This window comes from Eptesicus fuscus, chromosome 1, assembly GCF_027574615.1.
Source record: "Eptesicus fuscus isolate TK198812 chromosome 1, DD_ASM_mEF_20220401, whole genome shotgun sequence".
NCBI lineage: Eukaryota > Metazoa > Chordata > Mammalia > Chiroptera > Vespertilionidae > Eptesicus > Eptesicus fuscus.
In genome coordinates, this window is record NC_072473.1 from 112,771,791 (window position 1) to 112,791,825 (window position 20,035).

Sequence of the window (20,035 nt, forward strand, 5' to 3'; positions counted from 1 at the left end):
GGTAATGATTATAATAGTATGTGCTCAGTGAGCTAGGAGAACAGAGAAAATAAAGGGGCTCTTTGGGAGGGAGTTCAGTGTGACAGATAACACTGGTCATTGGCATCAGAGCTTCCTGGGTTCATATTTCTATTCTACCACTTTTAGCTGTGTGATATTGAGCTGATTACTTAAGCTCTGTGCCTCAGTTTCATATCCATATGATGAATTATAATAATTCATGTATATACTGTATCTTTCAGTAGACTTTAAGCCCTTTAAGGGCTGAGGCCACTTCATTGTCATCATCCTAACTATTACCATGTTATTATTACCACTTACCAAGGGTTCAGTATGAGCCAGGAGCCATGCTAAATTGTTTACCCACATTATCTAATTTAACCTACAACAAACCTACCAGGTAGATATTATCATTTTCCTAACTTTTTCATTTCCCTTTTTTCTTATCAAACCCAGTTATTTACTCAGGGCACTTATCATAATATGTATTTCTTTTATATTCATTTGTATTTTAATGTCTCCCTCCTCCACTGGAGTATAGCTTGGTAAGACCAAAGATGAAACCTGTTTGACACGCCATAATGTTTTCAACAACTAGAATGGTGTCTGACACATAGAGAATATTCAACTAATGAACAGTAAATATGAAAAGAAGTCTGGAATGCAGACCAGCAAAAAGAGAAGAAAAGAAAAGAGAGAAAGAGAATGAGCACATTATAGTAGTAGAGCTAGACTCTAGTCCAGAGCCATCGGACTCCCGAATCCATGTTCTTCATCACTACCCAGGATTGCTTCCTGCTCTTAGCAGACTTTCAGTAGATGCTTGTTGACAAAATCCTCTCTCAACTTTGTACAATACTATGTAACAAAATTACAAGAAGCATAAAAACCAATGGATATAACCCTGGACAGAAGAAAGAGAATTATAAAGAGTAAATTGCTGGAGAAGTAGATCTTTTGTCTTAATAAAGAATATAGTGGGTGAGATAATACCAACATACTAAACTTGTTTCTTTTTTCAACTTTATTTTTATTGTTGACATTATTAAAGATGTCCCCATTTTCCCCTCCTTTACCCATATCCACCTGGTCCTCACCTCCCCCTTCTCTCTGTTTATCACCACAATGTCGTCTGTGTCTATAGGATATGCATATATCTTCTATGGTTAATCCCTTTGTATTCTTTCATCCAGTTCCCCCCTCCACCCTCTCCTCTAATAACTGTCAGCCTGTTCCATGAATCCATGCCTCTAGTCCTATTTTGTTTGCAAGTTTATTTTGTTCATTAGATTCCGCATAAAAGTGAGATCATATGGTATTTGTCTTTCTCTGAATGGTTTATTTCACTTAGCATAATAATCTCCAGGTCCATCTGCACTGTCACAAAAGGTAAGATTTCCTTCTTTTTTATGGCCACATAGTATTCTATATGTAAGTGTATTACAATTTTTTTATCAACTCATGTAATGATGAGCACTTGGACAGTTTCTAGATCTTGGCTATTGTAAATGACATTGCTATGAACAAGGATGCATATATTCTTCCAAATTGGTGTTTCAGGATTCTTAGGATATAGTCACAGAAATGGGATCATTAGGTCAAAAGGCAATTCCATTTTTAATTATTTTAGGAAACTCCAAGTAGAGTTTCCCATAATAACTATACCAGTCTGTATTTCCACTAAGAGTGTACTAGGTTTCCCTTTTTCCTACATCCTCGCCAGCACTTGTTTGTTAATTTATTGATGGTAGCCATTCTGGCCGGTGTGAGGTGATATATCATTGTGGTTTTAATTTATATCTCATTGATAATTAGTGATGTTGAACATTTTCTCACATGTCTATTGTCCATCTTTATGTCCTCTTTGGAGAAGCGTCTGTTCAGGTCATTTGCCCATTTTTTAATTGGGTTGTTTGTCTCCCTTTTATTGAGTTGTATGAGTTCTTTATATATTTTGGAAATTAACCTTTTATCAGATGTGTCATTGGCAAATATGTCCTCCCATACAGTGGGTTCCCTTTTCATTTTGTGGTGGTTTCTTTTGCTGTGCAGAACCTTTTGGTTTGATGTAGTCCCATTTGTTTATTTGTTCCTTGGTTTCCCTTGCCCTCAGAGACATATAGGCAAAAATATTGCTGCAAGAAATGTCTAAGATTTTACTGCCAATATTTTCTTTTAGGATTTTTATGGTTTCACAGCTTACATTTAAGTCTTTTATACATTTTGAGTTTGTTTTCATGTATAGTGTTAGTTTGTGGTCTAGTTGCATTTTTTTTGCATGTACCAGTCCAATTTTCCCAACACCATTTATTGAAAAGACTGTCTTTATTTTATTGTATCCTCTTGCCACCTTTGTCAAATATTAATTGACCATATAGTTGTAGATTTATTTCTGGGGTCTCTTTTCTGTTGCAATGATCTATTTGTCTGTTCTTATGCCAGTGCAAGTCTGTTTTGATTATAGTGGCTTTGTAGTATAGTTTGATACCAGGTATTCTGATACCTCCAACTTTGTTCTTCTTTCTCAAGATTGCTGAGGTTATTCAGACTCTTTTTTGGTTCCTTATAAATTTTTGAAATATTCATTTTAGGTCTGTGAAACGTGCTATGGTATTTTAATAAGAATTCTGTTGAATCTATAGATTACTTTTCAGTAGTATGGACACTTTAATGATTTAATTCTTCTAACTCATTAACATGGTATATGCTTCCACTTATTTGCATCTTCTTCAGTTTCTTTCTCCAATGTGCTATAGTTTTCCGAGTAGAGGTCTTTTACCTCCTTGGTTAAATTTATTCCTATATACCTTTTTTTTCTTGCAATAGTAAAAGGGATTGTTCTCTTAATTTCTCTTTTTGTTTTTCATTATTGGTGTATAGAAATACCACTGAATATTAATTTTGTATCCTGCTACTTTGCCAAATTCATTTATTAGATCTAGTAGCTTTTTGGTGGAAACTTATAGGGTTTTTTATGTACAATATCATGTAACGACAGTTTTACTTCCTCCTTTCCAATTCGAATGCCTTTTGTTTCTTCTTTTTGTCTGATTACTATGGCTAGAACTTCCAGTACTATGTTGACTAAGAGTGGTGAAAATGGACAACCCTGTCATGTTCCTGATATTAAGAGAAATGCTTTTAGTTTTTTCCCATTGAGTATTATATTGGCTATAGATTTTTCTTACATGGCCTTCATTATGTTGAAGTATGTTCCATCTATTCTCATTTATCTGAGAATTTTTATCATAAATGGGTGCTAGATTTTATCACATGTTTTTTGTGACATCTATTGATATGATCATGTGGTTTTTATCCTTCATTTTATATGATATATCATGTTTATTGATTTGTGGATATTGTACCAACCTTGCCTCCCTGGAGTATATCCTACTTGAACATAGAGTATGAACTTCATAATGTATTGCTGGATCATGTTCCTTAATATTTTGTTGAGTATTTTAGCATGTATGTTCAGGGATATTGGCTTATAATTTTCTTTCTTTGTAGTGTCTTTATCTGGTTTTGGAATTAGGATAATGCTGGCCTGATAGAATGAGCTTGGGTGTTTTTACTCCTCTTGAATGTTTTGGAGTAGTTTGATGATAGGTGTTAGTTCATCTTTGAAAGATTGAAAAAAATTTGACTGTGAAGCCATCCGGTCCAAGATTGGTATTTTTTTGGATTTTTTTTTTAATATATTTTATTGATTTTTTACAGAGAGGAAGAGAGAGGGATAGAGAGTTAGAAACATTGATGAGAGAGAAACATCGATCAGCTGCCTCTTGCACGCCCCCTACTGGGGATGCGCCCGCAACCAAGGTACATGCCCTTGACCGGAATCGAACCTGGGACCCTTGAGTCCGCAGGCCGACGCTCTATCCACTGAGCCAAACCGGTTTCGGCTGGATTTTTTTTTATTACTGCTTCAGTTTTACTTGTTGTAATCTGTCTATTCAGATTATCTGATTCTTCCTTATTCCGTTTTGGAATATTGTATGTTTCTAGTAATGTTTCCATTTGGTCCAAGTTCTCCAATTTATTGGCATATAGTTGTTCATAATATTTTTTTACAATCCTTTGTATTTCTTTGGTGTCAGTTGTTACTTTTCTTTCTGATTTTATTTATTTGAGTCCTCTCTTTTTTCATGATGAGTCTGGTTAAGTGTTTATCAATCTTGCTTATCTTTTCAAAGAACCAGCTCTTGGTTTCATTGATTCTTTGTATTGTTTTTTTTACTCTATTTCATTTATTTCTACTGTGATCTTTGTTATTTCCTTCCTTCTACTCACTTTGGGCTTTGTTGTGTGTGTTTTTTTGTTTGTTTTTGAGGGTTTTTTTCTGTTCTTTCAAGTGTAAAGTTAGTTTATTGAATTTCTTATTGTTTCTTGAGGCCTGTAATGCTATGAATTTCCCTCTTAGGACTGCTTTCACTAGTCCCATAGATTTTGTGTTATTTTGTTCTCATTTTCGTATGTTTCCAGGTAATTTTTTATTTCTTCCTTGATTTCATTGTTAACCCTTTTATTGTTTAGTAATATGAATTTAGCCTCTATGATTTTGTGTGTTTTTCCTTTTTTTCTTGTGTTTGATTTCTAGTTTCGTGCCATTATGATCAGAGAAGGTGCTTGATATGATTTCAATCTTCTTAAATTTATTGAGACTTATTTTGTGTTGTAACATGTGATCTACTCTAGAAAATGTTCCATGTATGCTTGAAAATAATGTATATTCTGCTGCTTTGGTGTGAAATGTTCTGAAGATATCAATTAAATCCATCTAATCTAGTGTGTCATTTAAGGCCATCATTTGTTTCCTTGTTGATTTTCTGTTTGGAAAATCTATCCATTTATGTAAATGGCGTGTTAAAAATCCCATACTATGACTGTATTACTCTCAGTCTCTCCTTTTATGTCCATCAAGATTGCTTTACATATTGAGGTGCTCTTATGTTGGATACATAAATACTTACCAGAATTATATTGCTCCTTTTATGATTGTGCAGTGTTCTTCATTGTCTCTTAATGTAGCCTTTGTTTTATTTTGTCAGATACAAGTATTTCTACCCCAATTTTTTATTTCATTTCCATGAAATATTTTTCCATTCCTTTACTTTTAGTCTGTGTATATCTTTCATTCTGAGGTGGGTCTCTTGTAGACAGCATATATATAGGTCTTGCTTTCTTATCCATTCAGCTAGCCTATGTCTTTTAATTGGAGCACTTAAGGTATTTACATTTAAAGTGATTACTGATAGGTTTGTATTTAATACCATTTTATTCTTTTAACTCTTTTCCTCTGTTTCTTCTTCTTCTTCTACTACTACTACTTTTAAAGCCGACCCTTTAACATTTTTTTGTAATAGTGTTTTGCTGGTAACAAACTTCTTTGGCTTTTTCTTCTCTGGGAAGCTCTTCATTTCTCCTTCAATTTTAAATGATAGCCTTACTGAGTAAAGTAGTCTTGGTTGTAGGTCCTTGCTTTTCATCACTTTGAACATTTCATGCCAATTCATTTTGGCCTGAAATGTTTCTGTTGAGAAGTCACCTGACTGTATTGTGGGTGCTCCTTTGTAGGTAGAATCAAACCTCAGTTCTGCAACATCTCCCATTCAAACAGTTCTGGTCTTGACCAAGTTTTTCATGGGGAAAAATGGTTATTGAACAAAACTTCAGTTCTCAATCCGACAAACCTTTCATGCTGATACCCGTACTATCAGTGATGTATCTGTCAGGTGACAAAGGAATGAATGCCTGGATTTGAGTTCGTTTACCTCTAAACCTCATGTTGTTAATATCTCAGGAAATTGTGTTGTGAATATTGTTCTTTTTTTTTGCAAGTAGGGACTTTAAATTGAATCTTCGACTCGTCTACCATTCTGAAAACCCACAACTTTTCAAGAAAAATAATATCTTGAAACAAGTTGAATATGATTTGAAGAGCTAATATCAAAACTTGGGTAGCCAGCAAAAGTTTTATTGAAGTATTTGCCCAAGTATGAAGAAATACTTCCGGGATAAAACTTACAGTCAGGGCACTTCTTGTAATGGACACTGCTCCTGCCCACATCCAGGCTTGGAGGCCAAGTTGGTGGAGGAGTATAGCTTCCTCACTCTTAGGTTCTTACCACCTAACACAACTCCTGTCATCCAGCCCATGGACCAGCAGGTCATTTCTAATTTTAAGAATATCTACAAAAAAAGAGGTGTTTTGAGGTGACCGCTGAAACTAATTTAACTCTCAGGGAGTTCTGGAGGGAACATTTAAATATCTTCACTTGTTTGAGGATCAGAGTCAAAGCATGGGGCAAGTGTCTTCCAGGACCATGCATTTAGCCTGAAAGAAATTGTGGCCTGAGTCGGTGGCTGAAAGAGACTTTGAGGATGAGCCTGTGTCTGATGTGGAGGATATTGTGTTTCTGTGCAAGTCTAGGTGCTTGGAGGTGGATCATGATGATGTGGAGGAATTGGTGGAGGACCAAAACACTGAACTGACCACCACGGAACTCTAAGACCTTCAGTGGGAGTAACAACAGATGGCAGCTGAGGAGCTCTCTTCAGAGGAGGAGGAGGAAAGGGAGGATATTCCTACTTTACTAATCAAAGAAATGCACGGGAAATGAGGAGAAATGCAAAGTTTTGTTGAGAAATATCACCTTGACAAAGAAGCAGCAAACTGTATGATAAACTTGTTCAATGACAATGCAGTGTTTCATTTCAGGCAAGTGTGAAAACACAGGCAAAACAAACATCAATGGATAGGTTTTTAGTGAGACAGAAGCCTAGTGAACCTGAAACAAGTTCTAGTGCAGCACAGACAAAAGAGAGAAATAAACCCAGAAAAACAGCTACCTGACGTTTTTATGGAAGAGGACTCCCCTTCAAACAATAACATTCTTCCATCCCTCTATCCCTCCTCTCCACAATCAGTCATCAGTAGTTCTGAACATTAAAGATAAGTTTTAGTATGTACATAAATTTTCATTTTTTTACTGTTCATTTCCTTTTTGTCAAATTTTCATTTACATTTCATGTCCATTTGTTTTTAAAGTATTTATGTATAGATTAAACAGTACATTAGATGTGTACTGTAAATAAGAAAGGTTAAAACGGAATCATTTGTGGGTCTGGAACAGATTAATTCAATGTGCATTTTTTCCTAATGGGGGAAAAATAATTCAGTTTTCAAACAAATCACTTCTTAAACAGCCTTCCAGAATGAATTAAGTTTGAGAACTGAGGTTCCACTATAATTTGCTGCTTTTATCTTGCTGCTTTTGAGATTTTCTCAAATAGCTTTGACAATAAATGGGGGGAAAATAATTCAGTTTTCCAACAAGTCACTTCTTAAACAGCCTTCCAGAATGAATTAAGTTCGAGAACTGGGGTTCCACTATAATTTGCTGCTTTTGAGATTCTCTCTTTGTTTTTAACTTTGCCACTTTAATTATGATGTGTCTTGGTGTGGGACTCTTTGAGTCCATCTTGTTTGGGACTCTGCGCTTCCTGGACTTGTATGTCTTTTTCCTTCACCAAGTTAGGAAAGTTTTCAGTCATTATTTCTTCAAATAAGTTCTTGATCCCTTGTAGCTCTTTTAGACTCTCCTTAGGTAATTCTAGTCCACACCACCCTCTCTCTGCCAGAGTCCAGAGTGAGTGGCTGTGAAGGAGATTTTGCACATTGGCCCTTCAAGGGGATGCATGTGTCTCCAGTGGATTCCATGTCTCCTTAATGGACAGAAACCCCACTGCTTTTTACAGACAGATGTTATGTAGGCACCTCTTTCCAGCTCTGGTCCTCTTGGCTTGGGAGCCTGGCCTGGGGTTTAGGCTCCACACTTCTCAAAGGGAGCCCTCCTATAGGTGATATACCCCTTTGGAACCTCAGCCCCTTCCCATGGAAGTGGGGCCAGCCCTTTTCACATCTCTGCCCTTCCTGCCAATCTCAATGTGGCTTCTTCTGTAAATCCTTGGTTATAAAACTCCTCTTCAGCTATTCTTTTTTTTTTCTTAAATTTTTATTTATTGACTTGAGAGACAGAGAGAAGTAGAAACATCTAATAAATTTTTTGTTCCACTTATTTATGCATTCATTGGTTGCTTCTTGTATGTGCCCAGACCCAGGACCCTTCAGTCCACAGGCTGACACTCTATCCACTGAACCAAACTGGTAGGGCGTGGCCAAAGACTTTAATAGATACCTCACCAAAGAAGATATACAGATGGAAAATAAGCATATGAAAAGATGCTCCACATCATATGTCATCAGGGAAATACAAATTAAAACGAGTTACCACTGCATACCTAGAAGAATGTCCAAAATCCAGAATACTGACACTAAATACTGGTAAGAATATGGAGCAGCAGGAACTCTCATTCATTGCTGGTGGAAATGCAAAATGGTACGGCTACTTTGGAAGAAAGGCTGACAGTTTTTTATAAAACTAAACATGCTCTTACCACATGATCTAGTGATTGTGCTGCTTGGTATTTACCCAAAGGAGTTGAAAATTTATGCCCACCCAAAAACATGCACATAAATGTTTACAGCAGTTTTATTCATAATTGCCAAAAGTTGGAAGCAACCACAATGTTCTTTAGGAAATTAATGGATAAATAAAATATGATATATCCAGAAAATGGAATATTATTCAACACTAAAAAGAAATGAGCTATCAAGCCATGAAAAGGCATGGAGGAACCTTAAATGTGTATTATTAAGTTGAAAAAGCCTATCTGGAAAGGCTATATACTGCACCATTCCAACAATATGACATTCTAGAAAAGGCGAAACTATGGGGACAGTGAAAAAGATCAGTGGTTGTCGGGTTGGGGAAGAATGAATAAGCAGGGGATTTTTAGAAAAGTGAAAATATTCTGTATTATACTTATAATGATGAACATTTGTCCAAACCCATAGAATGTACAACATCAGCATGAAACCTGTAGGGCTTTTGGGTAATTATGATGTGTCAATATAGGTTCATCAGTTGTAACAAGTGTACCACTCTGGTGGGGGATGTTGATAATGGGGACAGTTATATATATGTGGGGGCAGGGGTTATATGTGAAATCCTTGTACCTTCCCTTCAATTTTGCTGTAAACCTAAAACTGCTCTAAAAATAGCCTTTATTTAAGAAAAAGCAGGAGGGAAGAAGGAAAGAAAAAGAGGGATAGAGGGAGTGAAGAGAGGAGCAGCAAGAGAGGAGAGAAAGAAACACACTAAAATGCCATCTGGTAAACTGTTTTCAGATTCTATGACTTCTGCCAGTTTTAACTCTTGTAAAGAGCTGGAATTTAGGCCTTACCCACCATTTGTCCATGATCAATTTCTGTAAACAGTTTTCCAGAGTGTACAGTGATAAGTAATCTAGACAGTGAAACTGTAATACAACAAATTATTTTGCTTGTCATTTCTTTTTAGGTGATAATAGTAGAACTGTGAATGTGGATTCCACTGCAATGACGCTACCTATGTCTGATCCAACTGCGTGGGCCACAGCAATGAATAATCTTGGAATGGCACCACTGGGAATTGCTGGACAACCAATTTTACCTGGTATGCTATTTTAATCACCTGACAAGTATTTCTTTTTATTGACCATGTGGTCATAAATATAACAGTATGACAATTTGTTTTGATGTTGACATTTACTAGATTCTGCCTAGAGTGTGCATTTTTTTGTAACATGAGCTTTATCAAGGCTGAGTGGCCAGTATTTACTAGTGTACTCCCTATTGCCCTATGAGCGAGTTGTGGGTATATCTGAGGCATGGCATGGTCATTGAACATTTAAACAACAGGATTTGGCAAGAGATTATGCAGCTTCTCTAAATTTATGGATTTCTTAGAGGAGGCAAATAAACATGGAGCTGGAATAAGAACTGACTGAGTCATCCCCAAAAATCTGAGATTCCTAAAAGGAAGGAAAGGAACATTTGGTAACTTTTCATATTTTTTAAACAAGTTAACCCATAAGAGAATGGTCATGGTGTCCCTAAATCTATCTTCATAAAGATAAAATCAGAAAGAAATGCCCAGCACCTGAAGGGTTTATAGTTTAGACAAAAAAAAATCTTCCTGGACTGTCAGAGCAATTAACCATTGGAATGGATTTGTGAAGACATTTATTAGGGAATTACCATCTCAGGAAACTTGGCATGCTTTGTAAACATCCTAAATATTAATCTCCCCAGATTCATTTAATTGTGGTCTTACTTTAAAGCATGACAGGATCAGGCCAATCTAGGACCTTGCTTCTCAAGATGTGCTGTGCATAACCTGGGAGTTGTTGAGAATCCGGAATCTCAGGCCCCAGCCCAGACATACTGACTCAGAAGCTGCATTTTAACATATTCCCCAGGTTATTCATAAGCACGTAAAAGCTGAGAAACAGATCTAGAGTGATACCACTTTGTTGTTCCATTTGTTTATATAATTAGCAACTCCCACCCCCCAAAAAAATAACTTCACAATTCCAGACTAGATTTTGAATTCTTGTAGGTTATAATGATGGTAAGGTAGGGTAGGCAACAATGATACATAATAATCTTCATAATCAATTAAGAAACATGATTACATTGAAAGCTTTGAAACAGGCATCAGAGCAGCCAAACATAAAGGAAAATATGTGCAAGAGAAATGGGTGAAGATAAAAAAGGAGCTTGGATTCTATATGTAGCAGAGGCAAAGAACTGTTTCATCAAACTATAATTCATACCATGAACTGTAGGTGACTAGCCCCCTTTGTTAATATCTTGTTTTCTTAAGGACTATGAAGAAATGGTTTCTCAGCAGCCCCTTCAACCTTGTGATCTAGTGATCTTTGAGCTTTGCTTCAGGAAAAGTTACTGACTTTTTGAAAACCTGGTCTTAGAAATATTGATATTTAGTTCAGTAGTGTCCTTCTTGTCATAAAAGTACATGTGACAATATAGCTAGACTAGACTGAGACATACTTTGTAAAGCTACATGTAAAATCAACTTGAGGTATGAGTGAACTGATTTTTCTCCTCTCTGTATTATTTTAGGAAGACAATTTTACCATCAAGATTAGAACATGGGCTCTGAATCTATACTGTGTAGGTTCAAGTAAATCCCTGCTCTGCCATTAAGTAGCTCTGTAACTTTTAGAAGTTACCTCTCTGTGTCTCAGTTTTCTTTATCTATAAAATGGAGATAATAGCCCCATTGTCACAGTGTTGTTATGAGGATTAATGAGTTAATACATGTAAAGTCTTAGAATGATGTCTGGCTCACAGTAATCTCTCAATGAATTTGTTTATGTTTTAAGTTCACAAAACATAAACAAATTATATATAGTTCACAAAAAGTTGAATTATGGCTCATTTGTATTCTTAATAACAGTAAAGTATAATGAATGCAGCCGTGAATTTTTTCCCCCTGGAGAAGCACTAGACAATGGCAGGTGAAGAGAACAGTGTATGTCTGACAGTGCTAACGACTGTTCCCTATAAATGTGGTGGTTTCTCAGAAATGGAAGATTGGCACCATACTCCAATACTGCCTACCTTTCTTCTTGCCAAAGTTTGAGGAACAGGATCCCTGCAATCTTTATTAAGTATCTAGAGGCCCAGTGTACAAAATTTGTGCACAGGGGGTGGTGTTCCTCAGCGGCCTGCACCCTCTTCACTCTGGCAATCTGACACCCCTCTCACAATCCAGGCCGCTGGCTCCTAACCACTCGCTTGCCTGCCTGCCTGATCACCCCTAACTGCCTCTGTCAGCCTGATCGCCACCTAACCGCTCCCCTGCTGGCCTGATGGCCCCCAATTGCCCTCCCCTGCTGGCCTGATGGCCCACAAATGCCCTCCCCTGCTGGCCTGATGGCCCACAAATGCCCTCCCCTGCTGGCATGATGGCCCCCAACTGCCCTACCCTGCCAGCCTGATTGCCTCCACTGTCCTTCCCTGCCAGCCTGATCACCCCTACCCACCTCTGCCTCGACCTCCACTACTGTGGCTTTGTCCAGAAGGAAGTCAGATGTCCGGAAGATGGCCGGTCACCCAGTCTAATTAGCATATACACTTTTATTTTTATAGATATTTTAACTGAACAGGATAAAACATCTCCCCAATTCTCTTCCCACCCATAAAATTCCTTAAAATGTAAAAAGCTGCAATGAGCCACATGGAATTGTTCCCTGAGGTCACCATGCATGGCTCCATAATTCAGCTTATTTTTCTGTCCCTTAGGAGATTTTCTATTGAGCCAGTAGTCTTTTCTTTGTCATGTCTTATCTGGCCTATCTGTAACAATAGAAAAGTCTTTTGGCCTTGATTAAAACAAATGATAGATAAGCTTTCTTGTCTTCCCCCAGAGCTCAAATCCATATTAACATGGATGCTGAGTCTTTTGGACTCATAGCTGTCATCAGACTAATGTCTGGCTTATTATATTCATTGAATGGGGAGCAGAAACAGACCATCTCTAGGGTGTGGTGTGGAGCTTCCTTTCATCTAAAATGGTGTTTTGTACAGCTGCTGTTCAATAAAGTTAATCCACAATGATGGCAGATTAGGAGGTCTCCTCTGGCTGCTGGCTTTCTTTCCTGAAAGGATGTTTGTTTTTCCAAGCTAGTCAAATAAGACTAATGTTAGATTTCACATGAAAAGATGCACCAAAAAGAGTTAAGCCTTCTGTTTAGGAATCATTGTTATCCCCATCATACCAGATAAATCCAAGGATGGACCAATTAAGGGGTACCCTTTGAATACTTTGTGCTGCTTCCTTTATTTTCCCTATATTAAAATATCCTTAGCATTTAAATGTGGAGCTTGTGAAGTCCCAGGAGGAAAAGAGTCCCTCATTATGTGATTCCACTGTATTGACTATGCCTCATCCATAATGAGAGATGTTGGAAAATATGGACTTATAGAACTTACTAGAGGCCTGGTGCATGAAAATTCATGCACTGGAGGGGGGGTCCCTCAGCCCGGCCTGCCCCCTCTCACAGTCTGGAAGCACTCAGAGGCAGGAGGCATCCCAGCGATCAGGGGAAGGCGACGCCCCATCACACCTCTGCTGCTGCTGCTGCACTGCCGGCAGCACAAGCCTCGGCCAGCCCTGGTTACCTGTGCCTCGGGTGGCCCTGGGCATCTGGGAAGCCACCATCTGAGGCTTGCCTGTGCCTTGGGCCAGTCCTGGGCGGCTGGGTAGTCACCATTTGAGGCTTGCCTGCGCCTTGGGCCGGCCCTGGGTGGCTGGGGGGCGGAGGGGACTGGGGGACTCTGGAGGCAGGCACGCAGAGCGCCCGGGCCCACCTGGGGATGAGCCTGGCCTTGCCGAATGCCTGCCACCCCGGCAGGGCAGAGGGGACTGGGCACCGCTGTCTTGTGGCTATAGGTGCTGCCTTCTTTGAGGGTGTGGCAGTCAATTAGCATATTCCCTCCTTATTGGCTGTGGGTGCCGCCATTTTTTAGTGCGGGGCAGTCAATTAGCATATTTGCTCCTTATTGGCTATGGGCGCTGCCATCTTTGCAACCATGTGAAGGTCAATTAGCATATTCCCTCTTTATTAGATAGGATTTCCAGAGCAAGACCCTGCCCTTCTATGAGCATTGTACTTCTTAAGAAGGCAGTTCTTTTTTTAAAAAACTTGATTGTTGAAAGTATTATATATGCCCCCTTTTTTCCCCATTGACCCCCTCCATCCCACACCTGCCCCCTCAAGCCCCAAGGAGATTCATGGTGCAAGCATTCTAGCCCTCATTGTATTGTGAGTTCTTCCATAGTAGCTAATGAGGTTTTTGTTTTGTTTTGTTTTTTTTTGTTTATGTGTTCTTAGTTACTAGCACAGAAACTGGCATATAGTAAAACTAGTGGCCCAGTGCACAAAATTTGTGCACGGGGCAATGTCCCTCAGCCCAGCCTGCACCCTCTCCAATCTGGGACCCCTCAGTAAATAGGGCCTAAACCAGCAGTCTGACATCCCTCTCACAATCTGGGAACACTGGCTCCTAACTGCTTGCCTGCCTGCCTGCCTGCCTGATTGCCTCTAACCACTTCTGCCTGCCAGCCTGATCACCCCCTAACTGCACCCCTGCCAGCCTGATTGATGCCTAACTGCTTCCCTGCCAGCCTGGTTGCCCCCAACTGCCCTCCCCTGCTGGCCTGATTGCCCCCAACTGCCCTCCCCTGCTGGCCCGATCGCCCCCAACTGCCTTCCCCTGCCGCTACCCGCCTCCTCCTCAGAGACCCACCTCCGCTGTGCATGTGGCCATCTTGTGGTGGCCATCTTGTGATGACATTGCGTATGAGGTCCACCTAGGCTTTTATTAGTATAGATAAAAGTTTGGTTTGGGGAGGAGTGAGAGAATAAGCAAGCATATGAAAATCAAATTCTAGATACAATATTATGAGAACACATAGGAGGGAGTAATTAATTCCAGTGAGGTGTTTTCACAGGCAAAGTGACACTGAGATAACCCTTGAAAAATGAGTAGGATTTGACAGGTAGAGATAACTGTTGGGGGAGGGGAGGGAGATGAGAAAGACAATTAAGGCAGAACTCCTTATGAATTTAAGAACCAAGTTCGTTGTAGCAAAATAATGCTGTTAATTACATATGTTCCTTGTCTGTTCATGTAAACAATCCTAGCAAGAACTTTACTTGCTAACATTTAATAGGTACTTTGAATTAATATATATTTTGAAAATAGTAATACTTTGCTGTCCTTTAAAAAAAACTGGTAATTTAGATCATTCTCTCCCCACCCCCACCGAATTAGTCCAGAGTTTGGTCCATTATAAATTCTCATATTTTTATCTCAAAACATTTTATTGGGAATAATTCCTGAGGGCATACCCATGCTCAGTTTGCTAACTTGTTACATGAGCCAGGTCCTACCTTAACTTTTCAGCTGGTCTGAAACAAGGGTTTTTATGACCTCCTGGAGAAGCAGGATAGTTGCTGGTAGATTTTGAGTCTCATTGTGCAAAACTTTGGAAACTTTGCTCTATTTCAAAAAGGGCTGGTGATAAGTCTAAGGTCATATTGCAGCCCAGCCAAGCTGTCCTTAGAAATCTGTGTTCTCTCTTCAGGTTGACTGCCTGAAAAGTCTTTTTAAGGATTTGCGTAGAGAGGACACAATCAGTACTGTAGTGAGTTAAAACATCTCGATACCCAGGCATAATTCTTAATTTTCCAGTGAATTTTGTAGCAACTCTAAAGAAATAGCAATAATGTCCTGGAAATGTATACCTGAATTGGAATCATCTATATATATATAAAAGGCTAAGTGACCATCGCATCTGAAACAACCAAACAGATGACCAAATAGGCTGCATGGGGCGACCAGGCTGGCAGGGGGGGGCAGTTGGGGGTGACCAGGCTGGCAGGTGGGGGGCAGTGATAAGTGACCAAACAACTGAGCAGCAGGCTGCATGGGGCAACCAGTCCAGCAGTCGGGGGTTAGTGAGGGGCGACCAAACAACTGAGCAGCAGGCTGCGTGAGGTGACCAGGCTGGCAGGATTGTTAGTGAGGGGCGACCAAACAACTGAGCAGCAGGCTGCGTGGGGCAACCAAGCCAGCAGGGGGGCAGTTAGGGGCGACCAGGCTGGTGGGGGGGCAGTGAGGGGCAACTAGGCCAGCAGGGGGTTCACTAAGGGGTAACCAGGCCGGTAAGGGAGGTAGTTGGGGACGATCAGGCCGGCAGGGGGGGCAGTTGGGGGCAACCAAGCCAGTAGGGGAGGTAGTTGGGGGCGACTATGCTGGCAGGGGGGCAGTTGTGGGTGACCATGCCAGCAGGGGGGGCAGTTAGGGGTGATTAGGCAAGCAGGCAGGTGAGTAGTTAGGAGTCAGTTGTCCCGGATTGTGGGAGGGATGTCCGACTGCTGGTTTGGGCCCGATCCTAAACCAGCAGTCAGACATCCCCAAGGGGTTCCGGATTGGAGAGGGTGCAGTGTACTATACATCTAGTACAGTGTCAATCATCTGGCATTGTTCCTACTGGCCGGTCCACAGAGCTATAGTACAGTGACAACAATTGCTCAATACAGTGGCTCTAGGGAAATTAATTATATAGAAGTATTTTGTTATTCATCTGCCATGTTTTTGCAGTACATCTGCTTTACCTTATACATGCAATTAAATTAATTCATTAAAACAATTGTCATAGTACATTGAGTGGCATTGCAGTGGTTAAGAGCATCAGAGTTAGACTAACCTGACTTTGAATCCTTGGTCTGCCCCTTACTGGCTGTGTAACCTTGAGCAAGTAACTAAACCCCTCTGAGCCCATGTTTCTTTATCTATAAAATGAAAAAAAGAAAAATACCTAGCTCACAGGTCTTTTGGAGTGAGATTATATAAAATACTTAGCATAATGCTTAGCACCTTGTCAGCACCCAATAAACAATTATATTGATCACATTTATTGATGATACAACATTGCAACTGTTTGCTTGACTTTTTCCAAACTAAACTATGAGGTCAAGGATTTTGTCTTACTCGTTTCTCCAAACCGAACACCTGGTAGAGAGTGTGACATCAAAATATTGAATGGATGGACAAATGGATGATTGAACTGCAGCATAGAAATGCCATTTGCCTCCTTTGTAATTCCCTAGCTCATATGTGTACAGAGAATGGAGGCTGATAATATTGCCAGGTAACTATCTACTCTAGGCTGAGTAAGTACAAGTCCCTAGCCAGCACGAAGGGTTAAGGCTACACTGAAACATTACATGATTTTAACTCTGAGGAACTAGCTAGCCCAACTAACACACAGCATTTGCAGCATTTCCAGTAAGCTGGGATTTGGGGAAGTGCACGGTTCAGAAAAGGGAGTACAAACCAACATCTTATGACACTGCCACCAATGACTGTGGCAAGAGTCAATAAAGCATTAGGGAAAGTGCTAGAAAAATAAATGGTAAAAGCAAAACAGAACAGGGTATTTATTGTGAAAAGGAATTTGAAGGAATACATCTTGGCCTTTTCCACAATATTTTATAAAGTGATTTCAAATCTCCCTCATAAGATTAAATTCCTAACATAAGTGGTAGTACTAAGTACTTGCTGATAGTACTCCTCAAGCCAGGTCAGGGGCCTGGAAAAGGAAGAGAATTTCTCTAGTGTTCTGTTCCCAAGGTGTTTTAAATTGTTGGACTTCTTGGATTTTTCAGGTTCTTCAATGTTTTAAAAGACCCATGATTATTTTCTTAGTTGGCATTGAAAATTCACGTCTCCTTTGCTGCTTAATGGTTGAAAATAAAGAAGTAATTAATGTGTTAGGAACCTTTGAAATGTCATGTACAACTTGCCTTCTAGCAAGCTCTGCCGGGCAGTGTAGTCTGTGGAACTCTTGGCATATTGAACACAAGGAAGAAAGGGAGTTTATCTACTCTGGCTTTAGCCATATGTCATGAATACATTTGCTTTTAAATGAATTTCATAAAATATTAATGTAATCATACCAAACGCCAGAGTGGTGAGTACATTAGTCAGGAGTTATATTTATCCTGTGTATTTGTTTTTTGTTTGTCTCCATTTATTAGTAGACAGTACATGGAGATAGGCATTTCTTTCTCAGTCAAAGTGGCAGAACTTGTTTAATGAACTGATGTTTCTGTAATCTGTGTTAAAGTAGAGCTGTGAGTGACAGAGCTATATGAATAACAATGAGGAGGCAGGCAGAACAATAAAAGAAAGACAAACATTTCAGTAGGAGGGAAAAATAGATGGGATTGTTTAGTTGGCACACAATCTAATCTAATCTTTTCCTACTGAAAATTAACAGTTTGTAAATGGGTAAAGTAATGTTAACAGTTTTTCCAAAATCTTATACACAATGAATGAAATTTTCAGTGTTCATATTCCACAGCACAGGAACAAAGTATCAGGGGCCTTAAGTTCTCAAAATTCAAAGGAAGACCTGAACCCCCATCTCCATCAGCCTAGAGCCTGAAATATGGAAGGCTGTCACAAATGTTTGAGGACTGTGGTAATGAATGCCTGAATAAGTGAATTTATTAGTGTATATATGCATGCTTTGAATGACAAGAAGGAAAGTTACCTATCAGGACTAACACCTACCATGCCAGAAGTTTTCTTATCTGTTCTGTCCTTTTATTATTTGAGATAAACCTCATTATTTATCCCCACTTTTACAAAAAAAAAAAAAAAAGGAAATGGAGGCACACAGATATTAGGAAACCTGCCTCAAGGTCACATCACTAGTATGTGGAGGAGAGTAGGGATATGAGAGTCACAGGGAAGAAGGGAAGGAGTATGTGTGTGTACACATGTATGTTGGGTGAGGTGACATATGCTGGCTAAAAGTAAATTTGTTTTCAGAAAAATAAGATTTACTCTTAGAAGAAAATTTTTTAATACCATACATGTCTAGGGTCTTGACCACTCAGCATGACAGACATATAAGAGGATGAGGAATGCCTAAACTCTCTTGGCTGGCTTGCAATGGGGGATGCCCATGTGTCACCCCCTACTGCCTATCTGCCTAATAACAAGACTCCCTCACATTGGGAACATTGTATCTGAAGTTCTGCTTTTGTAAGAACCACAGATTCTTCCCACTGCTTAGATCTACTTCCTTCAAAATCTTAGGCACCCAGGGGATTCAGAGCCACCTTGGGGTCATGCTTATAGGCATTGCCCCTCAGACCTGTGTGTGTTGAGCAGAGTCAAATTTTCAAGCATAGGACCTGCTACTGCTAATGCAACTGTCCTTACACTATTCAATAGTTTGTTTGCAGTCCACTGTGCATTCTGTAGCAGAGGGCAGGCTTGAGAGGTGAGACAATAAAGAGGTAAAATGCATGCCCTTCTCTTGAATAACTTGCATTTGGATATAGAGACAAAATGTAAACAGTGAAGTACCACCTTTAAATCCAGGCAAGTGGGGCCCCTTCCCTGGGCCCACACCTTAGGGGACTTCATTCTTTGGAATGCCTTTCTTGATATTTTCTAAGTCCCCTTCCAGTACTGAGCATTGACCAGGAAAGTAGTGCCATCAGGGTAAGTGCCCCAAGTCCATCAAGATCAGGTCCTGTTTGGGGGTTTTATAGCAAGAAACACCTTTCTTGAAATTTTCTAAGTTCCCCTCCAGTGTCTAGAACTGACCAGGACTTGCAGTGTCATCTAAGCAAGGAGCCCCAATCTCAAAATGAACCCACATGGACACCAGTTCCCATATCTCCTCTTGGAGGTACTCTCCAACCCTCTATCCAACATGTGTAGTCATCTAGGAGCCCCAGAATTCATGCCTATGGGGTTCTCCCATAGTCTTGGTTCCAGGAGAGAAGCCTGGCAAGTAAATCACTCCAGCTGCTGGTATGGTATCCTATCTAATAAAGAGGTATTATGCAAATTGACCATCACTCCAACACACAAGATGGCTGCCCCCATGTGGTCAAAGATGGCCACCCCCATGTGGACACAAGATGGCCGCCACAAGATAGCCAGCAGGGGACGGCAGTTGTGGGCGATCAGGCCAGCAGGGAAGGGCAGTTGGGAGTGATCAAGCCTGCAGGGGAGGGGAGTTAGGGGTGATCAGGTCTAGTTAGGGGTGACCAGGACAGCAGGGGAGGGCTGTTGGGGGTGACCAGGTCTGCAGGGGAGGGCAGTTAGGGGTGACCAGGCTGGCAGGGGAGGTAGTTAGGGGCAATCGGGCCGGCAGGGGAGCATTTAAGTGTCGATCAGGCTGGCAAGGGAGTGGTTAGGGGGTGATCAGGCTGGCAGGCAGAAGTGGTTAGGAGCAATCAGGCAGGCAGGCAGGTGAGAGGTTGGGAGCCAGAAGTCCTGGATTATGAGAGGGATGTCAGACTGCCCGTTTAGGCCCGATCCCACCAGGTTCAGGCCTAAACGGGCAGTTGGACATCCCTCGAGGAGTCCCAGATTGGAGAGGGTTCAGGCTGGGCTTAGGTACAGCTTCCCCCCCCCATGCATGAATTTCATGCACCGGGCCTCTAGTTTCTTTAATAGTATCACAGGAGATTGTGCCAACAGAATAGTGTTGATGCTCATTTGGAGTGAATCAAATTGTGTATA

General features: G+C 40.3%; 1 protein-coding gene across 1 annotated transcript in view; it reads left to right on the top strand.

Annotated features, from left to right (window-relative positions):
* ENOX2 (ecto-NOX disulfide-thiol exchanger 2) overlaps positions 1–20,035 on the top strand; it is a 321,698-nt gene that overhangs the window by 228,847 nt on the left and 72,816 nt on the right. The window contains exon 4 of the mRNA XM_028128851.2: positions 9,426–9,560. Within this exon, the coding sequence (XP_027984652.1) occupies positions 9,464–9,560 (97 nt within the window). The 5' untranslated portion in view covers positions 9,426–9,463. The remainder of the gene's footprint in view (positions 1–9,425; positions 9,561–20,035) is intronic.